A 17,138-nucleotide genomic window follows, 5' to 3' on the forward strand; every position below is an offset into this window, starting at 1 on the left:
GATTGTGAGCATGGCCAAAAACGAATTTTTAAAGGTTGGAAACCCAATGCCGTAATATATGATTTCACTTTTACACAGTTTACAGACGATTCGTTGTTTTGACATTTTTGACTCGATACGCTTGATAAAGCAGCGAAAAATTCAAGCTAAATGATATGACATCGATGATTCAAGTCCGAGGTTTTGTTACACAGAGAGCTGATGACAGTAATATATCTATTTCCAACTATTGCTTCCCTTCTTTAAAGTCTATCACTCGACTTGACTATGGTTCTTATTGCGGTTGGGCAAATTTGCGCAACAGCAAGTATCAGCTTCAATAAGGCTCAATGTTGTAAACTTGTGCATCAGGCTTCTTCGTTAGGAGCTAAAGTAAGCTTCGTTCGTGAAATACAGTAATAAAAAACTTTGAACTTTGAGAAGCTTAGTATTCCCCCGTCCAATGTCAAAGATGATTTTTCTGCCAGAAGCAGCAGACTTCATTTCACATAGCAGAGATGAAGCGTTACAATTAACAACGCCGATTGACAATTCTGAATTCGTGTCTGCATTGAAAGCGAGCGCAAAAGAAAATTGTATGTGGATTTCAGTTGGCATTCATGAAAGTGCTGATGCTGGAACAACGAATGACAACCGTCTTGAAGTTATAAAGCAAAAGATTTTCAATACACATATTGTGATAAATGAGGAAGGTGAACTGCTGGCCAGATATCGAAAAGTTCACTTATTCAACGTTGATTTGGTTGGATTAAGATTAATGGAAAGTGATACGACACTAGCCGGGGATAAGTTAATAGATCCCATACACACTCCTGCTGGCATGCTTGGTTTACAGACATGTTACGATATGAGATTTGCTGAATCATCCATAGCATTGCGCAAAAGAGGAGCCGAGTTATTGGCTTATCCAAGTGCCTTTACAATCAAAACGGGTATGGCACACTGGGGTAAGTGTTTGCGTAATTTATACATTATCAATCTTTCGAATGAAAGCTTCGGGTTTACGAAGACAGTTTTTCATATAGAAACATTATTACGTGCCAGAGCTATCGAAACTCAAACATATGTTATTGCATCAGCACAAATTGGAGCTCATAACGAGAAGAGATCCAGTTACGGAAATGCTATGGTAAGCATCATTTCATCTTCTTCTTATGTAGGGCTTTTGGATATCCTTCTAATCATTTTAGCAGATTGTTGATCCATGGGGAACCGTGATAGCCCGTTGCCCTGACAATCACCATGAACCAACTCTTGCAGTAGGCAATATTGACGTAGATTACTTGAACAAGATCCGATTGGAAATGCCAGTTATGGCTCATCGAAGAAATGATATATACCCCGCGATAGAATAAAGTGAAATAAAAAAGCTGCCCAGAAAAACACGAAAAAGTTTCTTTCTCAGTTTCTTTTTTTTTAAAAAAAAATTCTTAATTTTCGTGGACTTTTATTTTTTGAATGCTTTTCCCCTTTTTTATTTCATATTCACCAACGCTTATTCCTTGATATAATGTCTTCAGAACCCAACAGTGATATAGATATTGAGATTGTTTCACCAAAAAGCAGTACGTATGATACATTTGATGATACTCAACCAACAATGGATCAAGATAGCCAGGCAACAGGTGCTGTAGACGCGGAGATAGATGATACGCAGTCGAGATCTATATCGAATGGAAAAGGAAATGATAAAGACTCTGCTGTAGCACCAAGTTCAGCAGTCGCGCCAGTGGATGATGACACTTTGTTAACAAAGGAGACAAGAAAGTTAAGAAAGAAGAAACAGTTCATTTCTGACGACGAGGACGATACAAATAGTAAAGCCAAAAAGAAGTCGACAGGTCGACAAAACAAATCGAATAAAGGGAGCGATAGTCAAGAAACTGCAGTGAAATTGGATGATGAAGCCAAAGAGGAGGAAATGGCTGTCAAACTGGAGGATATGGAAGTGGACGGAGAATTACATCAGGAGAAGCAAGAGAAAGGACAACAGCGCAAAAAGATCAGTTATACAGACTTTGACGAGAAAGAGAACGATATTGATGACGTTGATACAGACGATTTGTTGGATCATGTAGAACAGTTGCCTCAGTTACGTAAAGGACCTACGAAACGTAAGAAAATCCTTACAAAGAAAAAGTCCATATCATCATCTTCAACGAGAAATACAGGAGCCGATATTTTGAGAAAGGTACGATAACTCCACTTTTTTCTGTACGAGTAGAATAAACTTATTTTTGAATGCTTTTTTCTGCGTCCAGTTTGTTAAAAAGAAACCAGAAGGATATGACCCTGAAAAGGTAAAAAAGTACGCTTCGGAATATCCAGACGACTATTGGAAATTTCATGCAGATTCAGGTTACGATATGATTGACAATATCAGCGAAGACAACCCAGTCGTTGCATTACCATATGCCATCAGTGATCAAGGAGCCATCACCGGCATGACGTTGTCCGGTGACGGTACACTTCTTGCGACATTTTCTAATATTGGTTCCATCAAAGTCTGGGACGTCGCTGCTACGGATGCTGCTGCAGACGGCGATGAATCTTTCAAACTTCTACGTCATATTCGAGATAAAGATGAAAAACAGATTGACGAATTCTATTGTGGCCAAATATTAGAGAATGAGGGGCTGATTGTAGCAGGTGGTAAATTGAAGGATCGATATAGATGGTCTGCGGAAGATAACGATAGTCATATTCTGCCATGCCCTCTCAAGATTTTTGATGTTGTCACGGGCAAGAGAACAACTTTACTAGAGGGACACGCAGAAGAGATCTTATGTATTAAGGCCATCCAGTTTTTGGGCGAGAACTATCTCATTTCTACTAGTCAGGATGGATATATCATTAAATGGCATATGGATTCTACTTGGACGTAATGTTGAATATTGGAGCAGATAAAATATTCGCAAAAACTCATAGATTTTTTCTTTGTGACTTAGAAAATTACTGGAATCCACGCGCATGGATGACGGCCTTACATGCATGGCGTTTACTGTTAGTTTTGTGCCGAACACAGGAAACAAATATTTTATTGCTGCATGTGATGAGCATCTTCGTCTTTACGATTTTGAACAAGCTACAGTGAGTTATTTTCTTCGAAGCATTCCATATCTTACTTGCTTATTAACATTTATGCCGTTATCTTAGCTATTACAAACATTCGAGGACCTATATTCATCTTATTGTGATTGTGGAAAATTTGTCAACTGGCTCGATGCACCACCATCTATATCAGACATGGAAAAGCAAGTAAAAGATCTAACAGTGAATGATGAGGAAGGTGATGGCCATGAAAAGGAACAAGAAGCGAAAATAGTGATAGATAAGGATGAAGGCACAGGACACAACAGGCAAATAGCCTGGTTTATTAGTCGTGGTGCAGAGATGTGTGATGTTAGTGAAGGCGTCTGTAAGCATCCATTTGAGCATAAAATAATTTCCTAGTATTGGTTCTTATTCATACTTGTGCTATTATGTAGCATCCAAACCAAACACCTGTACACTACACAAGCTGATTTATCCGACGGAAAAGGACGGCAAATTTGAGTTAGAAACAGTCCGAAGATACACAGACGAAGAGTAAAATAGTTGCTGAAAAAGATGAGTGAAAGCTACAGTTATCCTAACTGAAATTATTTTGTTAAAGGTATCACTCAAACTCGTGGCTTGTTAAGATCACTTCTAATGGACGATATATATTGGCACCTACTATTTATGGCCAGATTTTTGTCTTTAACATGGCAACTGGTCAAGTGACAGCTATTATCAAAGAACATGAAGATATTGAAGTACGTGATGTTATATTTCATCCTTACAAGCCGCTTATATTCTCCTGTGGAGATGGTAAATGTTTAGCTCATAGCGAGCCCTTGAAATGCACTCAAATTATTTTATTACGAATTACGCTAAACAATTGCACTGATTCCTTTTCTCTTTAGATGGGTATGTTAAAGTATATACTTATGGTGAACCACAGCAATTAGATTATATCGAACAAGAAGATGACGATAATGATGATATTAATGCAAGTTGAGAAAATATTAGAAAGAATAGTAATAAAGTCTCGTGCATATAACATCATAATCATATGTCACAATGCCAGCATCGTTCTAAGGGTCTCTTGCCAATTCTACCAGTTTATCGTCTTCTTCTGTCAGTAACGGGGAGGAAGCTGATGAATTGGAGGAGTTGAAATTGTTGTAAATTTGATGAATGAGCTCCTCAGAGCTATTGTTTGCAAATTCGCCTAAATTTCCATGACTCTCCTCCATTGATTTATATATAGGTGTATCACTATCAATATCATCGGAAGGATCATGGATTGGTATTATCAGGTGACGTACTTGCAAACGATTGTTTGGTATACCATTGTTGTTGCTGCTGTAACCCATAGTACTAGTAGTAGGTGTAAGTGATGAAGACGGAGATACTAATCGAGCTATGCTATGGATGGACGGTAAGGCAGCAGTAGCACTTGTCGCTGTCGTTGCCGTTGTAGTAGACACGATTCCTGTATCGTGATGGTTATACTTGGATGTGTTGTGAGGAATTAGTTGACTTGTTAATGGTGTTAGTGGAGATGAAGTTGTTGATACTGGAATATTAAAGTGAGTGGGTGGTGGAGTGATTGAGCGTTCAGAACTATTTGATGAGGATGAGGATGCAATATCTTCCTGCCAAAAATACGTCGCATTATGATTTGTCGAGCAATGACAGTATAGTCTTGGCCTGCTACATTGTGGGCAAACTGTGCTAGAAATATCATGACCTAAATTTTTATATAAATCTTTAACGAAAATCATCTACTAGCTCCATGGTATAAAAAGAAAACTATCTACCTTTCTCCACATTATCAGAGTTGGAATTGTCATCTTGACTATGGTCAACATTCGCTGTGTGGCCATTATCTGAAAGTGATGTACAAAGCGGAAAGGTTTAATTAAGTCTACGGTGCGACAATAATCGATTTTCCTTATTTCACCTGTATCGCTTCCAATATTATTGTTACCAAGAGACTCTACTTTAGGACATTGACACTTGATATGTAATTGCCGCGTTTTCCGTAGTAAGCGACAGTTAGCACACTGTGTAATAGGCCTCCCTTTCTTCTTGATTTCAAACAGTTCTCTATCGTTGTGCGTGCATTTTGACGATCGGTGTCCCTACAGATGTGGGGAAAGGAGTTTCAGGTTGGCAATGCTGATTTCAGACGAAGATTTATTCTCATAATCTCCATTTGTTTTTTATGCTGTTTACTTTAATACATTTTATGCAAGCATATTTTCTTTTGATACCGTCAGGTGACAATATGTATACCATATCTTGAATCAAAATACAATGAAAAACCAAAGAAAGCCATAAAATGAAAAAAGATGAAGTTTGTAGATTACTGTTTTAAAATCTGCACGCTGCAATATAATTCTTCCAAAAAAGGAAATATTCTCCAGCGTGAAAACGGGAAAGCTTATGGGAAAGTCCTTCAGATAAAGTGTAATTCCTGATATGATATCATCTAATAGAGCTATCGTATAAATTAATTATGCCTAATCAAACTTTTTAACTAATGGTCAGGTGTACGAGTGTGTAAATGTGTGCTATCCGTTCCAAGATCGATGTTCAGCTGCCCGTTTTCAGGGTGTCGCGTGTGCCGCGCAGTCTCCCTCTTTCCGCTTTGGATTTTCTTGATCCGCTCTTTGCACTGTTGTAAGAAAAATCGGGAGTTTCGGCACAGAAGGTTCTTCACCGTTCCCGGTCAACAAAAGTGGCTTAGCCACGAAAGGTTCATTGCAAACAAAAAAAATTTTTCCTCACCACCTGGTCCGGGCAATAGTAATAATTATTATTGGTGCCTAGAAGGATTTCCTTTCTTTTCTGTTTCTCTTCCTTTGAAAATAATATATCATTATGGCTCACGCTAACGTTTGGAATTCTCATCCCAAGAGCTACGGTAAAGGCTCTCGCCAATGGTAAGTTTCAGTCCAAGAACAATTTTTTTTTGGAAAGGAAAGGAAGGCAGAAGGTTTATATAGAACAGCGGAGGAGGTTAAAGTTGTGTCCGTGAAATAAAAAAAAAGACTGAAAAGTGTCAGTTGCAGCATCTCAGCATTGTCAAACAATTACAGAAAATGCAATTTGCAAAGTCATTTCATTTGCACAGTCGGCTTCATCAGCAGTATGACCTTGTATTGTATGATGGAATATGTATAGACGCTTCGGAGAATATGTTATGAGATGAATGATATGCAAAATGTGTGGCTTGTAATTGTTTGACAGGTGATTGAGATTGATAATGCAATCACTTAGAGCTTTACTCGTTTTATTAATAAGAGATAAACCCTTCATTTAAATGTATGTCTCGTAACTGATCATCATCGTTTTGTGAAATAGTCGTGTCTGTGCTCACCGTGCTGGTTTGATCCGCAAGTATAATTTGAACATGTGCCGTCAATGTTTCCGTGAATATGCCAATGATATTGGCTTCCACAAGGTATAAAATCTGACGAATTATATACTGTAAATGCAAACGGACAGTAAAAACTTACAGCTTTGCTGATTATCTTTTTAGTACCGTTAAAGATACATCTTGCACGAAATCACAATGATGAAAGTTACAAAGATAGACAGAAAAAGAGGAATCGGAAGAGTCATTGTTCATTCCTATCTTATTTGTCGTTTCTAAACAATAGAAATAAATATCATTCGCTAGATGTCCTGTCTTGTCGACCGCAAAAAAAAAAAAAAAAAAAAAAAAAAAAAAACCACAAAAAAAAACCAAGTTCTCAGATCTGTTATGGCTGGTTTCTGACTATTGTAATCTTATTTGATTGTTAAAAGTTAAAGCAGAAGCCCGTTTATGCGCATGCACTCGCTTCACCTTTTTTCCTTTAATGATGTTATATGATTGAACGTGCTTTTTTATTCTCAACCTGATATTTTGAACCTTGCAGAATTATGATGTAAATTGGTTTCTCTTCGCTATCAATGTCTTCTGAACCCCCAGTATTTCTGTTGCTATGAAACATATCTATTACTGTTGAATTATTTTCAAATTCACGTCCTTATTTTTTTTTTTGAACAGATATAATATATCTGCATTATTCAATCGTCCTTTGGTGATTCTGTTGATCTCTTTTTCTTCTCTTACAATTTCTATCATTTTAACCTCATCGAATTGTAGATTTATATCTGATATAACTGTATTCAACTAGATTATCACGAAATGGACGATTACGACACTAGTACTACTCCTGTATTTAACCATAGTTTATCAAGCCCACTCATTGCCGTCACTGGTGCTTTGGCCTGTGTAAATATTAAAAACATCTTTTTCTTTTTTCTTTTTTTTTTGATCCGCCGTGCATGATTCAATTAATCATTTGGAATCGCTCCACCCTTTCATTCTAATAGATTGCCTGGCTGATCCTGTTTGTCGGTGCATGTGTAGCAGGATTCCACGGTACAGCTTGGTGGATCATCATTTATGAACTTGCTTTCCTCGTCTTTGTTTTTGTCGTTCTCGGCTTAAACCAATTTGGCCGTTTTCATAATATGGTATGTTTTCGGATCGTTTCCATTTTCTGATCCGATAAGTTGACTTTAATTGAATTTATGTCAATTGTAGGTTTGGCTATTTATGGCTGTTAGTCTTGTTTATTTGACATGGTTGTGTCAATTTAATCTTAACTTTTTGGGCCAAAGTGGTGCCAGAGCTGCTGCAGGTGGTGCAATCATTTTGCTCATCATTGAAGTAAGTAGCATTCAAATGCCAAATGTTGATAATTACTGAAATGGAACAAGTGAAACAAAAAACTCTAATACAAACGCTATCTTTTGCGCTCCCCGTTCTTTCCCCTTTGCTTTCTCATTTGTTAGTTTATCTGGGCCATTGAATTAACTGCTCCTGGTGGAGGTACTCGTATGAGCCTTGGAAGCCTCGGAGGCGCCAAAGAAAAGATCAATGCTCGTATTCAACGATCTAGAATTGGACCTCATGGAGGTAACAAAAACAGCAACTATGAAGGAGGAAACAAACCTTTGCCTCGTCGCTTTGACGAAGAGAACGCTGTTGGCGGTGACAATAATAATTCTCAATATGATGCTAATCATACTGAGCAAGTTACTGCTTTACATGCATGTAAGTTTTTCTCTGTGGAATTTACTTGTCTTCTTAATTCATGCGCTTTAATCTGATTTGTATATGACACGTAGATAAGGGAAGCGTCGATGATCCCAATGAACTCTCTTTTGAGAAAGGTGACGTTCTCGAAATTTTGGACAAGAGTGGCAATTGGTGGCAAGCTCGTAAACAAGATGGCTCTACTGGCATTGTTCCCAGCAATTACGTAAGTTTTACTTAACTTTGATTCACTTTTTTTTTCGCTTTTTTGTGGACGAACTAAATGCAATTTTTCATGGGACGTAATAGTTCGAATAAGGTGTCATCTACTTAATGCTCACTGCTACTTCATCACTAATATTGCTTACTTAATGTTATCTATTATATTTATCTTCTAATGTTTATATTTTTACTATCTTTTCATAATGAAATATTTTCGTTGTTTTCCTACGTTTAATAAAATATACTGTTACCGTTGTTAAGTATCAGATGTTATGTACAATTTGAGGGTTGAAGTTGGAAGTTGGGGGCAAAGACATAATACCATATCCACTACCATCTTGACAGTTTCTTTAATCGGCCTTCTGAGATTTATCTGTTGCTCTCTTTTGGCTTTGTCTTATAGACTTTGAGCTTGATGGTGCCATCAAAACGGTGATCCAAGTAAGAGCCATCATAACGATCGCACCGATAGCATAACAAATAGATGGACCAAAAATCCAATAAAGCGTACAGGCAGCAATAGGTCCAAGAGATCGACCTAACTGACCAAAACTACGGAACTCACCCAGAGCACGTCCTTTAGAGAGGCCGTTATCCTCGTTTCCGTCTTCGTAACATTGTAAACTTGCCAGTCCATTCAAGCAATTCACTACAGTACCAGACGTGAAAGCAAGACATGTCACACCAACGTAAAGCCATGTGGAGGGGCTTATTTTAGCAGCCTTTGATGTGGAAGCAAGGCAGTAAAGGCCAAGAGCGCAGGTAGCCATACCTTGAATCACGATGGGCTTTTCACCCACTTTTTGGACGCGGCGTCTGACATAACCACCCTGAATTAAAGCAGAAATAATACCCATATAGCCCAATAATTTGCCCTGTTGCATGTGGCCGTAATCTAATACGTTAAATGTCAAAAATACAAGAGTGAACTCCATACCAGAGAATATGAGTGAGAAAGCACACATAATCTGTTTGAGGTATTTCAAGTTCATCAAACGGGCTTGAATGGCCGCTAAGGATAGACGCTGCTGCTGAGTAGAATCGCCAGCAGGATTACCGGAAGAGGACTTCTCCATTCCTTGACGAAAATGGATCGTTTCTGGTAATGAATAATACATGTATACGGTTTCAATTAACAATAAAACCAAGCCAACCAAGGCCGCCATAGAGTAAGGGTAGATGCCGAATTTGACAAGGGAAGGACAAAGTACACTGAGGTCAACGGAGGCGAACCAGGCACCGATAGCAGGCCCCACTGTGAACGCAATGGCAAATGCGATACCGACTAAAGCCTATTCACAAATACAATTTCCATTCGTACATTAAACCGATACTCTAACTTGTCATTTACTATTGTCACAGATATCTTACCAAACTGCGAGATCTCTTTTCAGGTGTAGTGACATCAGAAATAATAGCAATACTCAATTGAACGTTTCCTTCACTCAAGCCAGCAATAATTCGTGCCACTAGAAACAAAGTAAAAGATCGTGCAAATAACCAAACTGTTGTAGAGAGAATATTACCGATCTAACAAGCAAATTATTAAAGGCCTTGTCAACCAACAGTAATAACTCTCGTCATCCTCACATACCATGGTGTACAACAGCACTTTTCTACGTCCGAACTTGTCGCTTGTACGTCCAAGGATGGGGGAGATGACAAATTGTAATAAAGAGAATAATGAACCGATCAATCCGCCTAAGAGAACCGTATCCCATCTATCTGCATAACCTGTTTTTACTGATTCGTGTTTGTTACTGATGATTAAATATTTGAACTGTTCCAAAACATGAAGAAAATGGCCGAGAATTGTTTCCTGTTGCATAAAATTGACCATCAAAGCTTTTAGTCAATGCAATCCCTACCCTAGGCGAATCCATAATGAGTATAATGACTTACTTGATGTCCCATTTCCTCGCTTTGATAGTAATTCAAGAGTCTCGGAAATAAAGGAAGAATGATGGTGAAGGAGAACAAGTCGATAAGCAGCAGCTTAAAGACTGTACTAACAATAGACTTTTGGTTCACCCCTTCGACTTTTGCCATTTCTTAAGAATGTATTGCAGGTGAAAACTGAAGTTTTTGTTATGAAGAAAAAGAAAAGAAAAGAACAGTAGAATATGCAGGTATTTTTTTTCCTAATCCTGGGTTGTACACAATATGTAATTTTACTTGAACTTTAAAAAAAGAATCCTTGCATAAAGAGTTACTAGAAAAGGCAGCGTCGCAGTGGAGAATTCCTTTTTTTCTTAAAATAGCAAAACAGATGCAGCAGCAGTCATAGTTATAACAGAGGGGTAGGATTACTGTACATTGTCTAGTCTACTGCTGCGATATGTTCGAAGCAAGTTTTGATCAGTTGTTGCATTTGGAAGAAAATAGAGAGTTATTATACCGAGAAAAAAGCAACATCACTCCAACAAGTTGAAAACGTCATGTTTTGAAAAGCTTAATAAGTCAATTTAGTAAGCCATTGCTTTTAGTCTCTTCTATTTTTAAAAGGCTATGGCAGTTGCTATAGCCACTATATTATGTGAACAATTCCAACAGGCACACGCATGCAAGCACATACTCTCATTTGTGTATCTATAGTGCATAATTGCTCCGCTAAAATTGCGGTACTGAAATACTAAATCTAGCCAAATGCTTAAAGATTTGGCATCGTTAACCTAAGAGTCGGATTCAATAGACACATTTTGAGAAACATAGATCTGGAATCGTACGATATGTATTAGCTTAGGATCTCATACAAATCAATTTTGCTAAATTTATTTTGCATTGCATTTAGTCTATTTAAAGCCAACCCATTACATATGGAGAGGAGCCCTGCCTATGATTTTACTAACTGAAGTCAAAACAAAATAAAAGAAAAAAAATAAAAAAAGGAATTCTATATAATAAGTAAATGGAAAAAAGAAAACTTTACAATGGGCATTTGTAATAGTATATAAATAAGTAGACTCTAAATCAAACAAGCGGACATGACATTGAAAAGAGATTTTGTTGAGCCATCGATTTCAGTCTTTCTTTCTTATTTAACATGCTATGAGCTGGCTGTGAATGTCGGTAGCTGAAGCTTCGTCTGACTGTTCACCAATGTCTAATTTGTCATATGTTTTAGTAACGGGTATAAGTTGAGATATATTGTAGTATCGGTCCTCAACTTGCTATATACAATTTTGTTGATACGTAATGTAACGATCTATAGCAAATATAAGTATGGATAGAATAACGTCATTCTAGAATAGCAGCGAGTTGGGTGGTATGTTGTAAAACTAAAAGCTCAGTATTCCCCCAACTACAGCTATCAGCTATTCCTTATTCTTGATGTTGTTTAGCAAAGAATATTTTGCCCATCTCGTAACTGCTTATCATGATAGCGCAGGACGGCGCAATCTTTGCGATCCTGGGTGTAAGACCTGGGAATAAAAAATATTTATCAGTCAAACTTGGTTTCCTAATTATATGAAATGGTAAGGAATTTTATATCTACAAACCTCTAAATAATCCGGAAAAACCATCCTGCTTATATATTTGTTTAAGTATAGCCGGCACTCGATTATCTTTCAGCAATGGAACATCTAATATGAAATACGAAACTTTTAAATTCGAGTTATTTATGAATGCTTTCTTTGGCGGTATTACCTCTGCCAGCATCTACTTGTCGTCTCGTTTTTGCAACATCAAATGGTGTAGTCAAAGTAGCAGCAAACTACGGATTGTACATGTTCTGTTAGTTCCAGAAGCATTATCCTACAGTAAGATTTATATGCTTACCATTCCAGACAAAGCGCCTGCGAAAAATGATGTTTGCAGTTCATGCTTAGGATACTTATTCCCAATAATTTTCTTTATTTCTTCATATCCCATCCAGTAAATAGCTGAGAAAGGCACATCCCTCCATAGTGTCGGTGGTAAACCCCTCCATAGAGCGGTCAATCCGTCCTGCACAACCATATTTTTGACGCCCCTCAATACACCTATTCCAATCAAATACATGAGCTTTTTCTCTTTCAATTCCAGTCAAACACTTTGATCAATTACTACTTGCAGTTAACTTACAATTGAAATCATGTCCTTTCCCTGCAGCTTGCAAACGTGTACGGAACAATTCAATAGGAGAAATAATGGTAACTGCTACTGTGCGTGCAATTGCGCCTGAAAATATTGGTGAATAATCCATCTTTGTATTGGCTAGATTAGTAATAGGCTGAATGAAATCTTTCAAATATTCGTAGCCGACAAAATAGACAACGTTGGCTGGAACAGACATGACAATGGCAGGAGATAATCCTTTCCATAGTGCTGAAACCCCTTCGTATTTCAAGATTTTATAGATCCCATCCTAATATAAAAAAAAGTTTCGAAAAAGGTTCATTTGGGATTCTAAATATTTCGATTTAGGTGGATGATTTTTTCTTACGAAAGTTCCTTTAAGGATGACAGAGCGTGAAGCTGCGGTAGCTATGTTATCAACATAAATGGGGCAAAAAATACTATTTGCAAACTGGCCTCCTCTTATCAATCGATTAAGTTGTAAATCGTGTTTGATCGCCTGTGAACAACTTTTAAAAGTATTGCAGCATGTTGAAGCTGGAGAAGACGGGGTATATACATGCTGTGTTTGCAATCTCATTTTGACAACATCCATGGGCGTTACTACTAATGAAGTCAACAGAGCCCCACCACAAGCTGATATAAGCTTTTCTGTTGACGATGTTGTGTCTGTCAGAGAAGGCATATAATTTGTTAAAGTACAAGGGGTTAAGGTGGCAGGAAGAAACCACAGATAAGAATTAAAAAAAATCTGATAAGCTTCGCTGTAAAATTAAGTTTCCTGAGCCAATGAGAAAGCCGCCGTTTAAAGACAACCATGGAAAAATTAGCTACTGGCTGCAATACTTTGAAGCCGGACTGTGAATTGTTAGTCCGCGTCAAAAGCAAATGTTCGTTCCGAGCGGTGGTGGATTCGGAATAACTTGGAACAATCTGTCAAAAATACTTCAAAAGCGCTCAAGACCTATTTTTGAAAAAATCTTTCTTTTTTCATCCACTTCTGACTAAACGAATACATCCATCAGTCATGGTAAGTTAAAACATCCCTTATCAAACAGTTTTAAAAACTTCACTTGGATTATCTCCCTGTAAAGCACCAAGAATTTGTATTGTATGGATGCAAAGGATGGACTCAATTTTTGAGGCTTGATGTAATCTTTCATCAATTTGAATTGGCAATCAAAGGGGTTATAAAGATTATCCTATTTATCTGGCTGAGCTGGTCGTTATTTTGCTCTTCGCTTTTGAAGGCGAAATATCCAGCTAGTTAGAGTGTAGTTTTATCAGAGTTGTGAATTTTCTTAAGAAATTTGAATCTGATATCAAACCATTATCACTCCATGACAGCCTGCTACAAAGAAATCCGTTGGCAAAAAGGTCGCCCCTTCTCCTTATGCTGTTAAGGGTAAGCAGACTCCCAAGAACACCAACCCTTTGATCGAAAAGACTCCCAAGAACTTCGGTATTGGTCAAGATGTTCAACCCAAGCGTGATGTCTCTCGCTTCGTCAAGTGGCCTCATTACGTCCGTCTTCAACGTCAAAAGAAGATCATCTACCAACGTCTCAAGGTCCCTCCTGCTATCAACCAATTCACTCACGTTCTTGACAAGAACACTGCTACTCAACTCTTCAAGTTGATGCACAAGTACAGACCTGAAAGCAAGACTGAAAAGAAGGAACGTCTTCGTTCTATTGCTGCCGCCAAGGCTGAAAAGAAGGAAGTTCCCAAGACTGATAAGCCTGTTGTCGTCAAGTATGGTATCAATCACATCACCGCTCTTGTCGAAGCCAAGAAGGCTCAATTGGTTGTCATTGCCGATGATGTTGATCCCATCGAATTGGTCCTCTGGCTTCCTGCCCTTTGCCGTAAGATGGGTGTTCCTTACTGTATTGTCAAGGGTAAAGCTCGTCTTGGTCAATTGGTTCACAAGAAGACTGCCACTGCTTTGGCTTTGACTGAAGTCTCTGAAGCTGATAAGGCTGAATTGGCTAATCTCGTTTCTGCTGTCAATGCTAACTTCACGGAGAAGTGGGATGAAGTCCGTCGCCATTGGGGTGGTGGTATCATGGGTCCCAAATCCAATGCCAAGATGGCTAAGCGTGCTGCTATTGCCGCTAAGGAAATTGCTGCTCGTCAATAATTTATTTCTGAACCTTTTTGAATAAATACTTCTTCTCTTAAATCTGCCTCGTTTCTGTATATCCTCTTATAGCATCTTTGTAATAGTATTATGGTATTTAATTTGTAAATAAACCCGTTTTTGTATGTATCTTTATGATTTTTTCTTTATTTGTGCGGTGTGCTTGATATTGAGTAAGTACGGGTGAATTGTTCATCTGCAGTTTTGATTGTAAAGGATTAAATTATGTTCAATAATGATCAAAGGGCCTGCCTTATCACAATTTTCACACCTCGGAAGTACGACTATGATTACACATTCACATGGATCGGCAATTTTCGATTCTGCACTTTAATTTCTTGTTTCTTATCTTTTGCACCCGTTTTATCAATGGAAGGTACATTACACAAGAACGCTTAAATTGTTGTATAAACTATAACTCATCATGAGTCGTCAAAAAGTTGTAAATTCTCGGTATGACAATCTAACAAAAAAAAATTATATTACAAGTTTACATTATAGGGTTGATATGGAAATGAACAGAAAAGTTTACGGTAAAGAGTCGGAAAAGGGAGATATACGTCAAAAAATCACACGATGTTAGTTATTAGTCCTTGGTGACATTGTGAATGGCCTCAGCAAGATATTTGACATTAGAGGAAGAGATACCGGCCATGGAGATTCTGCCGTCTTGAGTCAAATAAACGTGCCAGTCTGACTTGATCTTCTCAACTTGTTGAGGTGTCATACCAGAATAACAGAACATACCAATTTGATCAGTGATATGGTTCCAGCTCTTCTTGGATCCAAAATCATTTTCAAGATGGTTTCTTAGTTTGGTTCTCATAGAAATGATACGGTCAGCCATATGTTTGACTTCTCCAAGCCATTCTTGCTTTAATTCAGGAGTGTTCAAGACAGTGCTAACGATATGAGCACCATGAATAGGAGGGTTGGAGTACATGGGACGAATGATAATCTTGAGTTGAGAATCAATGCGAGACTTTTCTTCAGCATCAGCACATACAACAGAGAAAGAGCCTACACGTTCACCGTAGAGGCCCATATTCTTGGCAAAGGATTGAGCCAAGATAACCTGATGGCCTTCAGCAACGAATTTGCGGAGAGCATAGGCATCACGGGTGCAATCGCCGGAGGCAAAACCTTGGTAAGCCATATCGAAGAAGGGGAAGTGTCCTCTTTCCTGCATGAAATCATATGCTTTAGTAAAGGTTCGAATTTTCTTTTTGCTGTCTGAAGTTGAATAGAAGCTTACCTTAATAACTTGAGAAATTTGATCCCATTGCTCCTTGGTGGGGTCAACGCCGGTAGGGTTATGAGCACAAGCATGGAGCAGAACAACTGTATTTTTGGGAGCTTTCTATAAATCAGTTTTAGGTCAACGTTAGCATTTATCCGATGGTAAGCCGATTTAGTTTCTCTTTCTTTCTCACTTACGTGAAGGTCTTCTAACATGCCGTCAATATTAAGACCGTTGGTGCTCTTATCGAAATAAGTGTATTTTTCCAACGAAAGACCAGCATTCTTCATGATAGGAATATGGTTACCCCAAGTAGGATTAGGAACAACGATGTTCTTGGCATGAGGATACCAAGCATTGAGAAATTCAGCACCAACACGAAGAGCACCAGTACCGGAAATGGATTGAGCAATAGCAAGCTATAACACTGCTTGTCAATTATCTACAACATTATCAACTACAAAAGACACTTCCAAAAAAAGCACTTACTCTATTTTCAGAGATCACAGAGCTATCATCACCATAGGCAAGAGCACCAGCCGCTTTAGTGAAAGAGGGAACGCCAGTAATGCCAGCATATTCTTTATCCATATTTTGTCCGATCATGTATTGTTCAGCCTGTCAACGGAATTTGTGAGGTTCCTCATCACTTTTCACAAATATTCCTATTATAAGGAGCTAATCTACTCCTATCTCTCTTTTACCTTCTTGACTGCATTGAGGACGAAAGGCTTACCTCCGTCATCACGGTAAGCACCAACACCCAAATTCATCTTGTTGGGTGAAGTATCCTTCTTATAGGCTTCAGTAACGCCCAAGATAGCATCAGGGGGGCCTAATGCAATCATACAAGAATAAAGTCAGATATGAAACAAATATGCACAAGGTGCGGGGTAATTGATTTGATGAACACTTTTTGATATCAATGGAAAACTCTTCCATTGTTCTACCCTCGTTAAGTTGAAAGGTAACTTACCTTGAGGAACAGCGTTCCATGTAGAGACAAATGCACGGGAAGCAATGCGAGTAGTAGGCTTGAAAGTAGTGCGGGCAATTGAGGAGAGCATTCTTTAAAGAACGGTGTGATCTTTTTATACAAAGTTTTCTAAAGCAGAAAAAAAAAAAAAGAAGAAAGCTGTGAAAAGCAAAGAAATCAAACAGAATTTATATGGAAAAAAAGAAAGGAAGAAAATGCCTATCCTTGTTGCACAGATCTTTTAAAATAAATTTTGACACGATTGCTTCCGTAAAAGGCACAGGTGAAAAAGAAAGTTACAAATAGCTATAATTGGCAGCAGCGGCAATTCACATCTCCAGTTTCTGTCGAAATGAGTTACATACATCGGTTTC

General features: G+C 38.1%; 11 protein-coding genes across 11 annotated transcripts; 6 read left to right on the forward strand and 5 right to left on the reverse strand.

The window, feature by feature from the left end:
- The first annotated feature begins 113 nt into the window (after positions 1-113).
- Positions 114-1,427, forward strand: BDF20DRAFT_900215 (putative NIT2-nitrilase). The gene is made up of 4 exons (XM_053082719.1): positions 114-372; positions 452-947; positions 1,026-1,129; positions 1,194-1,427. Exons 1-4 carry the CDS (start codon positions 268-270, stop codon positions 1,353-1,355), a joined length of 867 nt encoding a protein of 288 aa, XP_052931179.1. The 5' UTR covers positions 114-267; the 3' UTR covers positions 1,356-1,427.
- Positions 1,428-1,510: 83 nt separating this feature from the next.
- Positions 1,511-3,947, forward strand: BDF20DRAFT_840140 (WD40-repeat-containing domain protein; the record flags this gene model as incomplete). The annotated part of the gene is made up of 6 exons (XM_053079353.1): positions 1,511-2,191; positions 2,262-2,881; positions 2,949-3,090; positions 3,157-3,418; positions 3,489-3,588; positions 3,656-3,947. The coding sequence occupies 6 exons, from the start codon at positions 1,511-1,513 to the stop codon at positions 3,945-3,947; spliced, it is 2,097 nt and encodes a 698-aa protein (XP_052931180.1).
- Positions 3,948-3,968: 21 nt separating this feature from the next.
- On the reverse strand, positions 3,969-5,022 carry BDF20DRAFT_225436 (uncharacterized protein). The gene has a single exon (XM_053074955.1). The coding sequence runs from the start codon at positions 4,809-4,811 to the stop codon at positions 4,119-4,121; it is 693 nt and encodes a 230-aa protein (XP_052931181.1). The 5' UTR covers positions 4,812-5,022; the 3' UTR covers positions 3,969-4,118.
- Positions 5,023-5,036: 14 nt separating this feature from the next.
- BDF20DRAFT_795918 (copper fist DNA binding domain-containing protein) lies at positions 5,037-5,295 on the reverse strand (the record flags this gene model as incomplete). The annotated part of the gene is made up of 2 exons (XM_053076270.1): positions 5,037-5,171; positions 5,266-5,295. Coding segments are annotated over 2 exons (165 nt in total), but the record flags the coding sequence as incomplete, so codon positions are not given.
- Positions 5,296-5,417: 122 nt separating this feature from the next.
- BDF20DRAFT_900230 (uncharacterized protein) lies at positions 5,418-5,897 on the forward strand (the record flags this gene model as incomplete). The annotated part of the gene is made up of 1 exon (XM_053082720.1): positions 5,418-5,897. A coding segment is annotated over exon 1 (241 nt), but the record flags the coding sequence as incomplete, so codon positions are not given.
- BDF20DRAFT_900232 (40S ribosomal protein S29) lies at positions 5,898-6,607 on the forward strand. The gene is made up of 3 exons (XM_053082721.1): positions 5,898-5,975; positions 6,397-6,496; positions 6,575-6,607. The coding sequence occupies exons 1-3, from the start codon at positions 5,914-5,916 to the stop codon at positions 6,581-6,583; spliced, it is 171 nt and encodes a 56-aa protein (XP_052931184.1). The 5' UTR covers positions 5,898-5,913; the 3' UTR covers positions 6,584-6,607.
- Positions 6,608-7,228: 621 nt separating this feature from the next.
- On the forward strand, positions 7,229-8,443 carry BDF20DRAFT_917527 (uncharacterized protein; the record flags this gene model as incomplete). The annotated part of the gene is made up of 6 exons (XM_053084581.1): positions 7,229-7,315; positions 7,417-7,560; positions 7,631-7,756; positions 7,882-8,143; positions 8,218-8,351; positions 8,435-8,443. The coding sequence occupies 6 exons, from the start codon at positions 7,229-7,231 to the stop codon at positions 8,441-8,443; spliced, it is 762 nt and encodes a 253-aa protein (XP_052931185.1).
- A 254-nt stretch (positions 8,444-8,697) lies between these two features.
- BDF20DRAFT_908385 (major facilitator superfamily domain-containing protein) lies at positions 8,698-9,944 on the reverse strand (the record flags this gene model as incomplete). Its single annotated transcript, XM_053083477.1, has 3 exons — positions 8,698-9,639; positions 9,719-9,877; positions 9,942-9,944. The coding sequence occupies 3 exons, from the start codon at positions 9,942-9,944 to the stop codon at positions 8,698-8,700; spliced, it is 1,104 nt and encodes a 367-aa protein (XP_052931186.1).
- A 1,724-nt stretch (positions 9,945-11,668) lies between these two features.
- Positions 11,669-13,091, reverse strand: BDF20DRAFT_917529 (mitochondrial carrier domain-containing protein; the record flags this gene model as incomplete). The annotated part of the gene is made up of 6 exons (XM_053084582.1): positions 11,669-11,769; positions 11,848-11,931; positions 11,996-12,062; positions 12,128-12,330; positions 12,413-12,695; positions 12,774-13,091. The coding sequence occupies 6 exons, from the start codon at positions 13,089-13,091 to the stop codon at positions 11,669-11,671; spliced, it is 1,056 nt and encodes a 351-aa protein (XP_052931187.1).
- Positions 13,092-13,433: 342 nt separating this feature from the next.
- Positions 13,434-14,548, forward strand: BDF20DRAFT_840145 (50S ribosomal protein L30e-like protein; the record flags this gene model as incomplete). The annotated part of the gene is made up of 2 exons (XM_053079354.1): positions 13,434-13,436; positions 13,754-14,548. The coding sequence occupies 2 exons, from the start codon at positions 13,434-13,436 to the stop codon at positions 14,546-14,548; spliced, it is 798 nt and encodes a 265-aa protein (XP_052931188.1).
- Positions 14,549-15,134: 586 nt separating this feature from the next.
- BDF20DRAFT_829251 (aspartate aminotransferase) lies at positions 15,135-16,855 on the reverse strand (the record flags this gene model as incomplete). Its single annotated transcript, XM_053078307.1, has 6 exons — positions 15,135-15,731; positions 15,804-15,908; positions 15,986-16,207; positions 16,278-16,406; positions 16,493-16,623; positions 16,765-16,855. The coding sequence occupies 6 exons, from the start codon at positions 16,853-16,855 to the stop codon at positions 15,135-15,137; spliced, it is 1,275 nt and encodes a 424-aa protein (XP_052931189.1).
- Positions 16,856-17,138: the final 283 nt, after the last annotated feature.

This window comes from Mycotypha africana (assembly GCF_025528875.1).
Source record: "Mycotypha africana strain NRRL 2978 chromosome Unknown BDF20scaffold_15, whole genome shotgun sequence".
Lineage (NCBI taxonomy): Eukaryota > Fungi > Mucoromycota > Mucoromycetes > Mucorales > Mycotyphaceae > Mycotypha > Mycotypha africana.